This window comes from Nannospalax galili, unplaced genomic scaffold (genome assembly GCF_000622305.1).
Source record: "Nannospalax galili isolate Female #2095 unplaced genomic scaffold, S.galili_v1.0 scaffold412, whole genome shotgun sequence".
Classification (NCBI taxonomy): domain Eukaryota; kingdom Metazoa; phylum Chordata; class Mammalia; order Rodentia; family Spalacidae; genus Nannospalax; species Nannospalax galili.
The window spans coordinates 382,431-398,562 of NW_008331547.1; the positions used below are offsets into that span (position 1 = coordinate 382,431).

Here is a 16,132-nt window from a genome sequence, read left to right on the forward strand (position 1 = left end):
ATAAGGGAGAGGTACTAAATAATAGGCGTGAAGATGAAGTTGGAAGTAAGCCAGAGAAACCTTGTTAGTCCCAGATGAACAACACGAGGGTGGGTCTAAGACAGTTCTAAGGAGACAGGCGTGCAGAAGAACATGGTTGAAGACAGCCCTTCCAGACATCTAGAGCCATTGATTAGATATAGCATTTTCTTGACTGAAAATTCCATGAATCTTAGAGATAGTATTGTGCATATCGCTATATTTTTTGTCATTGTTCTGTGAACATTGGCTCGTGGTAAGTGGCTGACTTTGAAAAAGTATCACAATTTCCATGTACAAGCATAATCTCACTCCTTGATTCTAGTCACTTGACCCAGGTTAACTTACTATAATGTTAATGCAAGTTGTGTCGAGTCTTATTGTAAGAAAAACGTTATTTGCGACAATTTTCATAAGTGTCTCAGTGCTTTTGAGATGTTTGCTATTAAATGAACAAAAGTTTCTTTGACAAATTAGACATTGACATTTCTAAAGCATGAGTTTTAATAGTGTAAGAAGATTCTCTTTACACTCAAGTACACATTGACGAGGTATAAAATGAAAAGATGTTTTAGGGATGCATCCCAATGAATCATCTCAGAAGCAGATGCGATGGGCACTCAGCATTTACTGGGGACCATTTGGCATCTCAGGGTCTTGACAAAGGTGGCAATCTTTTCGGCATCAGAGTTCAGGCAGCGTAAAAGGGTGTGATAGACAAAAAGACGGGATCTTTTGTTATCCATCTCTAAGTATGGCAGTCCGGACCAGGCAAGGTAGTTCTCATTTTGTTCAGCTTCAAGATGAACCTAATCACCAAACAACAATTCATCATTATTTATATTATTAATATTTGTTGTTCCCCTCGTTCATCCTAAATGCTGAATAAATATGTAGGGGAAAGTTAGGAAAGTAAATCTTTAGCCAAAACCACAGATTGTCATATATGTGGACCAGTGTACCATAAATCTGTTAGTAATCTAAGACTAGGCACAAGATCCATGTGTATATTTTCTGACATGCAGCTGATCCCAAATAAAGAGTAACCTTACAGAAAGAGAAGAGTGGATTTGATCAAAGACACTGGAGGTGTTCTTGTGAGTTCTCACATGACAAGCCTTTGCATGACCTCGGTGTTTCTCCAATATCCCGTTTGTCATCCATTGATTGTTCGTGCACCATTTCCCTTTTCTTGCTTTCAACCAAATCTAATCTCCATACAAGGTGTGAACACAAAGTCATAGAAATGACAAGGACTGCCCTCGATGGATCAAGGTGCAGACAGTCTAGGAATGACTGAAAAGATCTGTGGAAATCTCAGGAGCAGGAAAGATGGTGTCCAAAGGACTGAGGAGCAGTCACTACCTTGTGACCTCCCTGTGTTGCGAGAATGTTGGTGTTGACGACAAGCCCTTAGTCATGAGGCTGTCTGCAAGCTACCATGCCTAAGTTTCATTCCAGAGCAAGGAGATAGGCATTTCATAAGTCATGTGTCAGCACAGACATGACGGCTTTCATGAACGGAAAAAGCAAAGAAGCGTGAGGAGACGGCTCACCTGGCTGAGTAAAGTCTTCACATCTTGCAGATACTGCATGAGCTTCGTGATTTTGTCATGAAGCGCTCGGAGTTTTGTTATGATAGCACTGAAACCAGGCATGGCTTCCACATCGGCCATTTCATCCACTGCACGCTTCACGGGAACTTCCCAGGCAGCTACCATGTGCATTGTCACATTCAGAAGGTCCGTAGGCTAAGAGAAAATAATCGCAGTAAAAGAAGTGGGAACCTGAAAGTTGCACACGATTACTAGTATAGCCTTTATAACTCATGTCATAGACGCCTTTGAGGATTATTTACAGCAATGTTGGCGTTTTGTGACATGTCCAGTTATTCTGTATCTCACCAACTGTCATCTCTCCTTTAACATTTTACAATTACATATATGGCAAGCAGGGGTGCAGAATACTGGTTCCACAAACAAAATCATTAACAGATTATATATGTGGTATATGTACATACAGGATACTTGATTTAAATCATGTTAAGATTGGTTATGGCAAGGAATGTGGTGGGAAAGTTTATAAGTTACAAAATAAAGCTGCTATAAGAGGTCATAGTTTTAGAACATATAAAACATGCACAGTATTTTCCAAGCTGTGTTCGTAAGGAACCAGGAGAAGGTAGCAAAATTCTGTTTGAATGAGTAGGCAGGCGGAGAAGCATCAGTAGACCCAGAGGACTCTGGACAGGCAAGAAGACATTGGTGTGATGGTCAGTAATGTAAACATTTGCCAGTGCAAGAGTTTTAGTAGCACATAAAACACGGCTCCTATTCTTGCACCTATCTATTACATTAATACATTAATACATTAATCATCTAAGTTCAAATCAGTTCAGTATCCTTTGGAATGATAGGTTCAAATTCAGGAACAAAGCAGTAGTTAAGATCGGGAAAACTGCATGGATAATTAATTGACCTAATGCAAGTTACTGTGCATTTCATTGACTTAAATTTGCTAGTCATATAACGTGACTGTCCTTGGCTCACTGGCCCTTTATCCATGTTCCTGCAGGGGTGGCTACCACGTGTGATCTAGTGCTAGGAAAGCCAGTGCGCTGCTCCAGCCCTGCAGTGTAAAACAGCAGGCTGAACGCTCACCTGCATTTCATGGGCTTGGGTTGCATTACTTGGAATGGAAACGGAAGAAATGTGGCAGTCCATGGGGAACTTGAAGATGACCTGCTGACCAATCCCAAAATCTTGATCCTAGAAAGGAGGGAAAATTCAATTAGCTGGACTTAGGGGTTGAATCAGTGAATCCAGGAGCAGAGTTTTAAAGCTTTTTGGTCTGTGTGCTCCTTTAAAAAGTAAGTGCTGCATGGATTCTGTAAGTTTACAGATGAAGTGGACCTCTGGTCCGCTTATTTTCATTAGAGCTGCAGTTTTCATTTTACAACCAACTTTCTTGGGTCCCAAACTAGCCTCACCTTCCTACTTTCTTGTCTTCTCCCCATTCCTAAAAATTGCTATTTAAAAAGGATGTACGGGGAAAAGCAAAACTACAAAACACTGGAAGTATTTTAAAGATTTTCTCCAGGATTTCGGTGCCAAAGTCAGTGCGTATGTCTGTTTGCCCGTTCCACCTTCCTGTTTGTCCAAAACATTCTGAAATTATAACTGTTAGGGATGAAGAATTGGCTCAGCACTTGCAAAGGACCTGGGTTCTGTCTGGCCCCTTCATGGTGGCTCACAAATGTTTCCAGGGAATCTGATGCTCTCTTCTGGCCTCCTTTGGCATTGCATGTATGTGATATACTGAAACATTCATGCATCCCATGTATGTGGTAAACTGAAAACATTCATACACATAAAGTAAAATTAAATTTTTTTAATTAGACTTTTTCTTTGAGTTATCACCAAATCTATACAGTCTGATACCAATTTCATCAAAAATCTGGACGTAACTTATTAATAGTAGTAGGATCACTAATTTAAAAGGATATTTTCAGAAATAATACAAAGTGGAAAAGTTAAAAATACAAATAATATACTCAGTGCTTACATAATAGTGCTAATAGTTACATGTTAATCAATATTTAAATACTGAAATTATATTTTCTTAAAAACATTTAAAATGTCATAAATTTTTTTTAAATCAGCAATATTGTAAAAATTTGCCAAACAAGTATTCTGAGTGAGAGACTATCCCATCATTTAAAGGGACTTAAAGGGATGATTGGCATGTGTTTACTGCACACATGGAGGCCCTGTGATGTCACCCATTGATATGCTAACATATTAATCTGTGATTGCTTTACTGACTTAGATCAAAGACCCTTCAAACAACCTTCATCAAGAGACTACCTAGCTATGGTTCTAAACTAGCTCCCCTTGGAAATTATAAACTCATGCCCTGACATTCTTTAAACATCCTCTCTCAGGTTTTGGGCGTCTCAGAAGAAATTACTATTATTAGAAGTATCATCACCATCATTTGCTTTTCCCCTGCTTACATTGTTTCAGTGACTTTAATTCTTTTCACTTGAAGCCATTTACTGCAATGCAGCTCTCCTTTTTGGGGTACCTATCCTACACTAAGCAAAGCATGCCAGTGGAGACTGGGCCCAGCACCCCGGAACAGGAAGTCCAGGCTCTTCCTCAGCCACACATTTTAGGGCTTTGATTATTTTTTAACAATAAATTATATTAAAGGAAACTCTTTTAAAGTGATTTCCTTTTTACGGATTTGGAGCTTTCATGAAACCGTCCTATTCCTCGTGCTACGTTTTAGTGGCTGAGCTTTCTCCTGCCTCTGAAGGCGATGATTTAGTTTGATTCATCATGCTTTCTTACACGCTGGTGGAGCTCGGTCATTGGCATGAGGCCCTTTTCAGAAAACAAGTGAGGTGCTTACAAACTCCTTGAAGGTTTCTGAAGAGAGGACGTTGATGTTCTCAGAGAGTTCACGTGCTTGATCAAAAAAGTAGCCGAGGGACAACTGGCATTGCCCATTTGCCTCTTCACACAAGGGGACCAAGGCCACATCCTCCCACAGGAGCAGGTTTGACAGCAGCAGCAGCAGAAGTGTCCCTGCTGTGAGGAAAGAAATCAGTCAAGGTGCTCATGTGAAGAGACAGTCACCCAGAGGAGAAAGTTACCAGCCCCCATGCCCTCTGCCGCACAGCTCATGCATCTGAGCCGGGGAGGGAGAACAAACACCTTCCACCCTGAAAATCTAGTCCACACTGTGTCCTTGGTGCCATGATAAGCGAGGTCCAAGGCCCTCTGCCCACCTTGCAAACTTATGACAATGATCTGAGCTGCTTCCATCATCAGTTTGCTTTAAACAGACACGGAACTTTAACACCTCAGTGATTTGTCATTTCAAGAGGACAGAAAGTGCACTGTGTATGTAAAGAAGCATTTTAAACATAAGTGATAAAGCTCTGAGAGGTTTTTCTGGTATAAAACTGGAGTTTTGTGATAGATATCCCAAGCAGTTCAAGTGCTTGCCACTCACACTTAGAGTTTGGATCTTGAGAACTCAAGCAAGTACCTTGTGGACGTGGCAGTCCTGCCAATCACAGCCTTCTCAGAAGACAGAGACACTGCATCCCCAGAGCAAACTGGCTCACAAGACTAGCCATATCAGTGACCTCCGAGTTTGAGAGCCCCTACCCCAGTGAAAACAGTGGCAGAGCCGTGTGGATGGTCCCCACATCGTCCTGAGGCCGCCACAGGGCACACATGCAAACACATTTTCAAAGAAAAAAAGTCCCAAAAGTGGGAATCTCAGGAACTAGATCTCAAAGAACCTTTGATAAAAGTGATTTGAAGTGTCCAAAATAAAAGCAGGGAACTGTTAATTGTGTGTGGAAATAACTAAACTCAAGAAACCACAGTAATAAATGTATCATATTTGTTCAGAGTGCAAGTTACCAAAATAATCTTTTAAATGTACATTAAAATATTGTAAATATTCACATTTTAATTTTTCAAAGAACATGATGTTTCCCTCAATATATTTTTACACTTGATACACACACACACACACACACACACACACACACACACACACACACACACACAGAGACATCTACATACTCCTCCACCAAAACAGGAGTCTGTCTACGCTACTTTGTATTTTACATTTCATAACATCTTCCTACTTCTCAACTAAGATAGTAGTCTGAATAGGCTACTTTTTGTTTTACATTTCATAAATTTCATAGTTGCTATAAATTCATTTTTCTTGATATGAAGATTATAAAGGCAGATAGCACTAACATGATTTTCCTTTTACAAAGTCATGTGATTTTAAACAAATTCTCAAAGCAGTGTAACACACATCTACTAGCATTGTCCACTGTAGGCTGAGAACTAAACATTTCCTTAGGTAGAGTCAAATAACATATTCAAACAGTGACCAGAAACCAGAAAATGTTACCTGCTTCCTTCTAGGAGTTATAACAAATTGTACCCAAGACTCCTGTGGTATCATTCTAGAAAAATTTTCAGTTTCAGCAGCATAAGCATTTGGAGATGGATTATTCTTGTTCTAGAGCTGCCTCGGCCCTGGTGGTTGTTCTAGAACTGCCCTCAGCCCTGGTGGTTGTTCTAGAGCTGCCCTCGGCCCTGGTGGTGGTTCTAGACCTGCCCTTGGCACTGGTGGTTGGGCAATTAGCCACCTCCCTCGTTTCCTTACATTAGATGCTGGTAACACAAATACCTTCTCCTCACGTCAATTAAAACAACACAAGGTCTCTAAAAATTGCTATATTTCTCTAGAACAAGGAAAGTTCATGTTTGAGAACCACTGATCTCAGTCTATTGTTCAGTTACCTTATACAGAAAAGATGAGAAAGTTCATCTATATGCTGTGTAGATGATCACCAAAGAACAGATTCTATCCAAGTGCACCTTCATGTAAAATTATGAATTTGTTGGGCGCAGAGGAGCACAGGTAAAGAACTACTTACAGGAACATGGTTGAGTCAAAGTCAGCTTCATCTCTGAGAAACGCCACCTCAGTACAGGTACCAACGCAGGAAAACTGCCTTGCTAGAGTTCTGCCTTCAATTAACTTTCCACCACCTTTATAGTGCACCAAAGGTATGCAGGGCTGGTGGATGTGAAGAAATAAGAGTTGAAATCCCAAATGAGGGTCCCAAATCCCCTCGGGGAGTGTTAACAGCCTCATTATCATAGCCACAATGCTTATTATATCTTTATTGTTTTCCGTGTAGCTTTCTGTTAGGTTATAAGTTAGCAAAGTCACCTCTATTCTTGATGACTGTTGGTCATGTCACAGCCAGAGGAATGCAGAGATTTCCCAACGGCACCTTTTCCTTGTGGTTTTACATTCTTCTTTCAGTTATTTCTCAAAGCTCCCTGGTCCATGGAAATGGTCACACTTTTTAAAAATTCTTTTACGACCATTAAGTTACCATGACATAGCGACAATCATTTAATTTCAGCCCTTTAATTTGTATGGATTTCTGTCAATAACCACCTACCACTGTAGAGTTTGTCTTTGCCCCTTGCATTGATAACTGGAGTTGTCTGTGAGTATAAACACATTTGGAGAAGACTCGTAGGCACATCACAACAGTATATCAAAATAATAGGAAAAGCCTCACCATTGGAGTTACGACCTCCCCAGCAACCGATTTTGACATGGCTTATATTATAAAACATGGGTTCCCCCATGTTCGCAATTTTCAAAGGTTTTTGTTTTTCTATTATGTGTATGAGTGTTTTGCCTTCATGTATGTAAGTGTACCACATAGATTCCTGGAGCCTGCAGAGCTCAGAAGAGGGCCTCAGATCCCCTGAAACTGGAATTAGACTGTTGTGAGGCATGATGTGGGTGCAGCCCAGGAGCAAGGTTTAAATCTAATCACAAGATGGTTGTGTCGGGAGAGTTGTGCCACTTTAGACAAATGGTTATAATTTTTCTGGCTTGGTGACTGTGTTAGCAAGCAGCTAAGCAGGTCATTTCTTTACACTTTACCCCAGAATCCAGCATAGTGTGTTTTGGCAAATCAAATCAGCAAGCACACTGAGGGTTTACAGCTCAGCCCCAGCCTTCTTTCTCCATATCCTAAAATCAGAGCATATTATACCCTCATCAATAGGCTCTTAACATTTGCTTTTGGCACACACCCAACAACAGTGAATGTATTCCATGGAGAAACTCTGGGACCTTCCTAGTCAAAAACTGTCAGGACAGTCATCAGCTTTTGTTGATAACCGTATGGCTTTTGTGAATCATCGTACATCATGCACAGTACTCAATTTCATATTCTTAACTGCCATGATTAGTGTTCTTCTAGATGGTTTTCCAAACCTGTATGACATGAGATGTTAACAGTATAGAGTATTACCTTTTACAAAAGAGAGACATGACCTTTGAAGGCTCACCGCTGACTTTTCTGGGCAAGTGAAATTACACTGAAATTGAGCAAACAAGGAGATCTTTAAAATTAGCGAGTACTAGTAAATGAAAAGATCCCACTGCTCTTTTTTTTTTCTTTTTTGAGACAGGGTCCCCATAGCCCCAGCTGGAACTCACTGTGTAGACCAGACTGATCTCAATTTCACAATTATCTGCCTGTCTCCATCTCCTGAGTGCCGCGATCAAAAGCCTGTGCCACCACACCCAGCCCTGTTTCTTCTAAAGAACAATGTTTGGCTCAACAGTTTATGTGTGAGTGGCTACTTATTTTTCTCTTGTTAGTACATTATTATTCTGTTTAGGCCATTTTGTTTCCTCATCCTCAAGCATTTCCAAGGGGCCAAGGAGCTGGCAAGGTGTAGATGTCAGACATCCTGCACTGCTTGACCTGGCCAGGTAGCTGGGGGTCATGGGGCTTAGTGTCATCTCCTGCACTCCCCCCCTTCACTGGCTCCAAGTATGTGATTAACTCTAGGCTGCTGCTCCACTAATCACATCTTCCTATTGAAAGGCCTTCATGAATAATGTCTTATCTATAGGTTTTCATATCTACCCAGTGCACACCTTGTACTTACATCTGAGCTGCTCAGGCAAAACTCCAACTGTAGATTACATGATGTGTCCCAGAAGTACATTGACTCCCAGCGTTGCTTCTTAGGAGGAGAGGCTAATGCTGTGTAACCTCTGTAGAAGGGAAGATTCTTTCACTTGGAAGAGGAAATCCTGCTCCATCTCACGTGCCTCTACCACCGCCCATTTTCCATTTCATTTTGAGGTTACCGTGAACTAGTGTTCACTTGATTCCAAATAGTCACTAAAGCCAAAAATACTTCTCCCACATACTAAGACCTTAACGAATTAATAGCTCAATACCGTGTCTCCTTTCATAACTGCATGGTCCTCTCTTGTGGACAACATGGCCATCCTCTTAGGAAGCAGGCTGAAGTGGTTCCCACCCCAGGGTATATCCATCCTTCACCTCAGAAGACAGTGTCAATCACTGGTGCCTCTTCATCCCTTCAGTGAACTGTGACTCACACTTAAGAGTCTTCCTGAATCCCATAAGCATCACATCTGCTCTGTGAAAATTCTCCCTCACATTGCCATGTGACACCATTAACTGTCTTCTCATGTTGCTCCCTGAGTGACTTTTCTGATCCTGTCTTGATTTCTTGGCACTTTACAAACTCAGTTTATATGGTGCTCTGTGAAAATTCTCCCTCATATTGGCATGTGACACCATTAACCGTCTTCTCATGTTGCTCCCTGAGTGACCCCTTTTCTGATCCTGTCTTGATTTCTTGGCACTTTACAAACTCAGTTTATATGCCAATATCAGTCATTCCAACCCACCAAGGTGCTGCCTGCTGTGGCTGTGATCCTATATGAACATGTGTGCTTGGGTTTGGGGTGAATCTGCATGTTCTCATTTGTGGTATGAAAACCCTGTGGACTCCTTTTGCCTCACTTAGTTTAAAGAGCACCTGGAGTAAGTACTGTGTGGTATTAGGAACTCGGAGGACTAGGCTTCTTGTCTTCTTAGGAAATGTTCCTATTTCCATTTGAATTTCAAAAGATTTTTTGAGGATCTTCACTGTAATTTCACAGGTATGGGAAGCAGTAAATTTATGTCCTCTTGTCCTACACAAAAGTCTACCTGCCTGGATTTTTTTCTTATGATCAGAGAGTTCCTCTAAGCTGATGTTTTGTGTGCCATTTGGCACAGTATTCTGCATTTATAACGGGCTTGACGGACGCTGATCTCTGAAGTAGCAATCCTGATGCAGCACAGTAGATTTGCTGTCAGGAATGCCTTACAAAATCGGTCTATGCCAATGAGGAGGGGCTGGAAAATCTTAGCTTGGGCTGAACAAAAATCTACCACCAGCCCAGGTGCAAACGCACTCCACAGAGACCAGAATGTCCTGTGGCTCCTTACAAGATGAACTGTGCAACCTGGGTGGAGATTTAAGTTTCTAAGGATGTATGAAACATATGAAGCTGTCTGTGGAACTGCGTGTAACAGAGCACTATGCGAAAGAGCACCCCCAAAACTCAAAAGCCCACGCTATGTGATATAAAACCTCCATCTTTTGTACATGAGCTCTGACTGAGCTGCTAGTATTTCTTTTGGCCTATTTCTTCCCATTGGAAGTCACAATATCTTCCTTTTCATTTTAGAGAAGTTAAATTAGGGGACTGGAGAGCACCCGGGTTTAGTTCCCAGCTCACAACCACCTGTTACTCCAGTTCCAGAGGATCTGGAACTCTGTGGAAACCTTCACACATGTGGTACATACATACAAGCTAACAAGAACACAGACACATAAAATAAAATAAGCAGACATTTCTTTAAAAGTTACTTAGCATATAGAGTATTAGATTTCATTATGGCACCCTCAAAGAAATTCTATTTTTGTTAGTTTTCCACCCCCTCCTCCTCTCCCAGTGCCCTGGAACCCCCTTTGTGCCACACCTTCCCGCCACGCCCTCCTGCCACCTCCATAGTCTTTTTAACTTTCCTCTCCCTGTGCCCTATTATCCGCACCCCCATTCCTCAACTTGTGTTTTTCTAGTTCCCTGGTCTCCTTTAAGGTATCATAGCCTAAGCCCACACTTCCTCTTATGCACATACTTATATTAAAAGTAGGATCATCATACAGGTTTGAATACGGGGTATGGTACAAAGTGGGGTTCAGGGGCACTGGAAGAGGAGGAGGGGTGGAAAATTAACTGTTTGGGGTCACCTTGCCTAATTTCCATTTTCTTACAAATTTCACTTTTTTACCACTGACTAAAATTCCATTGTGTACATGGACTACAATTTCAAAGAAACTGTCTATTTCTGCTGCAATTATGTCTCTGCTCAATTCTTCACTTAGAAGAACAAGAATCTGGGTCTTTTCCAGAGGTGCTCTACAAATCTTGATGTCCACTGATCTTAATCACATTAATCTATGTGAAGGGCTCCTGCATCTGAAGATTAGAGACACATACTCTTTCCAGCCCACCCTATCTGACTCCAACGGATGAGGGGCTTATAAGGAGGACTCCTCTAGCCCTGTGGCAGGAATAGCTGGTCCATTTGACACTTTTGGTAGAAATAGCCAATATGCAGCACACAGAACTGACCATAAACACTTCCCTAACACTAACTCTTGCCTTAGCCACAAAACACAGCAGGAAATAGAATTCAATCTGCCTCTAGAATTCCTAAACATAACTGACTAATGTATTTGTGACCATTTTTCTGTTGTTACTTTTATTGAATTATTTCATGCTAAAATTATGATTCTTGACATGCCTAATTTACCGTAGGTGAGCATTTTAGGATGGTTTTTGGACTTAAAGTTTTAACCTTAATATATACTATGTTTTTATTTTTATTTCACATTTAACATTTGTTCCTTGAAATTTTTGTTGTCCTTAGTCCTAACCTATATGTGACCTTACTAAAATGCAGATATTAAAATGTTAACTATGAGTCAATGTTAGAAGCTGCACAACCTTTCAAGACAGTGCCACCAGCTGAGGACCAATTATTCAGAAATGAGCCTGTAGAAGGCGTTTCAGTTAAAGCCATAAAAGTTGTGTGTTGTTTCTTCATCTATCCTTATCTTTTATATTTATATTTTTTATGTGTATGAATGTGAGTGCACCCATGCCATGCAATGCCCACAGAGGTCAGAAGAGGACGTGAGATCCCCTAGAACCAGAGTTATGGATGGTTGTTAGCCGACATGTAGGTGCTGGGAACCAAACCCAGGTCCTGTGCGAGAGCAGCCAATGCTCTTAACCGCTGAGCCATCTCTCCAGCCCTTTTCTATTTTCTATATTTATTGAGCTATTATACTTTTTTTTGTTTCCTTGATTCATTGATTTCTAAGACTGCAATCATTATTTCTTCTCTTTTTTCTAATTTCCTCCTTTTTAGTAAATTGGCCTTTGGATTATTGATTTTAGGCCTTTTTTTTCAGTTTCATCAATTGCTGAAAATTGCCCCTTCATTGCTACTTTAACTGCCTCCTAAGTATTCTGCTATGATTTGTCTTCATTCAACTTTTTGTACATTTTATTTCCTCTGAGATTTCCCTTGTTGCTTACATCTCATTTGGAAGTACAGAGTTCAGTTCAGAAAGATTTTGAGAGTTTCTTGTATTTAGTACTGATTTCTACATAGTGGAGTATGGTTTTAGAACACTTAAAACTGTTATTGCTCTGGCCATACTTGGTTCAACCAGAGGCTAGGGAAGAGCAGGGTCCCTCCTAATCTGCTGTTCCCACTGCCCGTCTAGGCACCTTCAGACCTCTTTTGTGCTATGGCTGAAAAATACTTGTCAGCCAACACTATCTGCTGGAAGTGCCCAGAGCTGGGTAAGCAGTGTCCACCATCAGGTTCCCAGTTCTACCTTCAACACAAGATCGCCCTATAGTATACATCCTCAAGGAAAACGTTCCTGAAATAGGATATAGCGTGGGTTCCCAAATGATGCCACCTTCAGTGGAGAATTATAGGGGAGAATTGCCCACATTCTTCTCCCTGAGCATTGTGACTATTTACCCCTAAGACAGGGCAAGTTCTTTACAAGGACACTGCTCTTTTCCAGTATCTATCACTGATACAAATCTGCTCTCTGAGGAGTGGGACAGTAATTGCCTACCCTCAGACAAGCTCAATCTTTTCTCAACTTTATGGCTACATTTCCATATCTAACCATTGATGTCCACTGCCCTAGTGTTTTTTCAGGTAACAATTTAGGTACATTGGGCAAAGCATTCAACAAAGCTCAGGCATTTTAAACGTCCATGGGCACCAACAAATCTGTAGTTGAACATTGTGACCAGGCTCCCCTATTAATAGGACCCCTACACAGAGGCCTGGCTGGGTGGTTTCCACTCTACAAGGTCTGGTTCCTCTACAGTGGTGAATACTGACTTGTCTTTGATAGCTCAAATGAGGTGTTTCTGAGTATAAGTCTTTCTAGAGGCTCATGAGCACAGCATCTGGTCCCAGTCAACCTTTCCCTTAGGAACTCTGACCTTATCCCAGATCAAAACCGGCCACATTTGTCACTAAGTGACCACCTTGTCATGATTTTTCTGTCTCATCCCACCTTGATTGCTTTAGAACTTTATATAGTCAAGTAACATGTAGATTTCAGTAATTGAGACCCACCAAATGCACTTCTGTAACTGTAACCCTATGAGGAAACTCTGTCTAGAGGAGAGAAAAACCACTCTGCCCACCTTGGACGGACACCCAGTCAACTCACCTCACTTGCACAGTTATCAAACATGTAGGACTTGAGAACTTAAGCTACCCTTCAAAGAAGGCTGCAAAACGTGTACTCTATCTATATCCATCAAAGGAATGTATCTTTCAACAAGGACCTGGCCAGATTTGGGAAAGGACAAAGATGTTTATTCCACAGTAACTGTCACTAGTGAACACTGGAGATTTGCTGGGACTCTGGCTCCCTAGCGCCCAGGAAATGATGGGATAACCTTTCCCTCAGTCAATTTGCATAGGATGTAGCCTGTCATATTTATTTTTTCTACAGCTATTAGCTGGCCACAATCAAGCCTGTCAGGGGAAAAAATACTTCTTTCTTTTCCTCTCTCTGATTAAACCAAATCAAAATAAATGAACGAATAAATCCATTTTCCTTTATCAGCTGTTTCTTAATTTGTATTAAAGCCAAGAAAACTGAGACCATAGATTCATGGAGCTGCTTGCCCAGGAGCAGTTTTGACTTAAGACAACTATGAGGAAAGCCCATGGCATACCCCTCTGCTTGGAATACAGCAAGCTTCCAGCTACTGAGGGGTTTTTTTTTACGGGGGGGAAGGGGACAGTGTTTTTGCCACTGACCCCCAACCTTGAGCTGTGCTGGCTACATACACAGGTGACTTAGTAAAGAGAACAGGTTTTGATTTTTGTGAGGAACGCACTAGTCATTCAAGTGTATGATCTGGAGAGTTCCTGGTGAGCTCTTGCATCTAGATCTTGGTGGTTTGTGTTCTTGGTGTCAGTTTGTCAGGGAGCTACATTGACGTGCGGAGCGTTCTGGAGGCTCCATTGATGCCTTTGATGAACTCTGCTCGGTGGTGACAGGAAGGTGTAGATTCTGTTTTCAGCACTCACATGGCTGCTCTGTAGAGACTGTTTGGCATTCCTGTCCTCAGGTTCTGGTTTCATCCTTGTGTCCATGCTTGCCATGAGAAAGCCGTGTGGACTTGCCTTGAGTGACTTTGCAGCACCAGTTGATATGAGACTAAACCATCACCACTGCCTGAGGCTTGAACAGTGATTGAGTCACTGCACCTTTGCATTGTGGGATAAATATCCCAATGCCTAGTACGTTAAGAGACTTGTCTGCTTATATTTGAATTTAAGTAAATTTTTTGAAGATCTCTATTATAAGCCAGGGGAATCGTTTCTTGGCATTTTGATGGCCCTGGTGAGGAATTCTAGGAAACAAACCCTTTTATGATCTAAGATGACCTTATAATCTGGATGTGTATCTGAATCAACAGTGTTTTAGAGATTTGTCTAATTGAAGGCTTGCAGGACTCTGAAGAAAGCAGTGTTCACTGTGGTCAACTTTGGTTTCTGTAGGTGATTCTGTACTTGATGGAGCCATCAGGGTTTGGGGGCCCAGATGTGCACTGTTGTCACAAGAGAACACATCCAAAGAAGGTGCTCAAATGGGAGGTGCTCAAATGGGAGTTGTACATAGGGTAGATCACACATTCACTGGGCTTCCCCAAGCCACTAGGTTGTGTGGATTCCAGACAAATTGGAGGAAATATCAGAGCCTTTGACATTTTACTAAGAAACATACTAAACGTCGCACATGACCAACCCCAAACAATTCTTGAGCACTGACTCTTGCTTCAGTTACCAAGACGCTTTTAGTAAACGTAGCTGGAGGAAAGTCAGTCCACCCGCAGAGTTCCTAAGTGTAGCTGAGTCATGTCTGTTCCCTTCCCCTTTATCATCTTTCCCTCATAGAAGCCTGTGTGCTAGATCATTCTACTGGGCATTACTAACTCAAAATGTGTGGGCATTTTTTTCTTCATCGCTTTGTTGGTAGGATGCTTCATTCTGTATTAGAGGCTGCCCGGCATTCACAACATAACCCAGGTTGTCCTCAATACTCAGGCAATACTCCTGCCTCAGCCCTAATTCTAGGGATGAGCTCTGCCTGACTCACTTGTAAACGTGCTTAGGATGATTTTGGGCATACAGTTATAACATAATGTGTACCCTATTTATTTTTGTTTTTCTTGCTGTTTCTCCTAGAAAATTCAGTTTTCAAAGTCTTTATCTTGGTTAGGCCTAGATGAAATTTAAATATTAGGGTGTTAGGCAGGCCTCCAGCTCCCAGAGGACACCACGAAGAGCTAGGCGTGGAGTCGTGGAACACAAACCAGTGAGCTACGTTTCAATTTCCACTTCCACAACTGTTCATTGTATCCTTCTTTTATCAGGTCAGTCTTGATAGAAGTTCATAAACTTCGTTCTTTTCAAAGAACAGGCAGAATGTCTCACTGACTTTCCATTTTCCATTAATTCTAATCTCCTCTACTTTGGTTGATAGCTCCCTCTCACTCCTCTTTTCCTAAGCTCCTCCTGTTTCTTTAGAGTGGAATTTCCACAGCTGACTTCAGACTTTTCTCCTTCCGTTACTGTTGTAGAACTCCCTGCCGGGGCTGGTTATGTGGCCTTCAGGCTTGTCATTTTGGGGACTTCCTGCATGGAGCACCGACCATCTAGAGGTGTGGTGTTTACTTTGTACAGGTTGTTTCCCCGGATCTGCTTTTCTCCCATTGCTGTCCAAGAACATAGTGTGAGAGGTTTCACGTTTAGATCTTCTGAGCTTTGTAATTTGGCTGAGGCCGTGGTGTGTCTTAAGGCAAACCATGGAGTCATTCGTATGCCAGTCAGAGTATCTTTGGTTCAGGATTGATGCCAATTTTCGCCTAATCATTGGTTTTGAAAGAGGGGGTTGAGTGTTGAAATTCTAGATTTATTTTTTGATGCTCTCCACTCTATATTTGTGCTTCAGGTATTTTGAGGATTTGTTTGGTGCACCCTTATGTAGTCTTCTCTGACCTTCATCTGTGATAACTTTATGTTGATGTCTACATC

The 16,132-nt window shown here is 41.5% G+C and overlaps 1 protein-coding gene across 1 annotated transcript; it reads right to left on the reverse strand.

Moving 5' to 3' along the window:
- Positions 1-638: 638 nt before the first annotated feature.
- LOC103728741 (prolactin-5A1-like) lies at positions 639-6,530 on the reverse strand. The gene is made up of 5 exons (XM_029560401.1): positions 6,500-6,530; positions 4,435-4,610; positions 2,679-2,786; positions 1,575-1,769; positions 639-827 (listed from the first exon to the last, which is right to left on the reverse strand). The coding sequence occupies exons 1-5, from the start codon at positions 6,528-6,530 to the stop codon at positions 639-641; spliced, it is 699 nt and encodes a 232-aa protein (XP_029416261.1).
- Between the last annotated feature and the right edge of the window lie 9,602 nt (positions 6,531-16,132).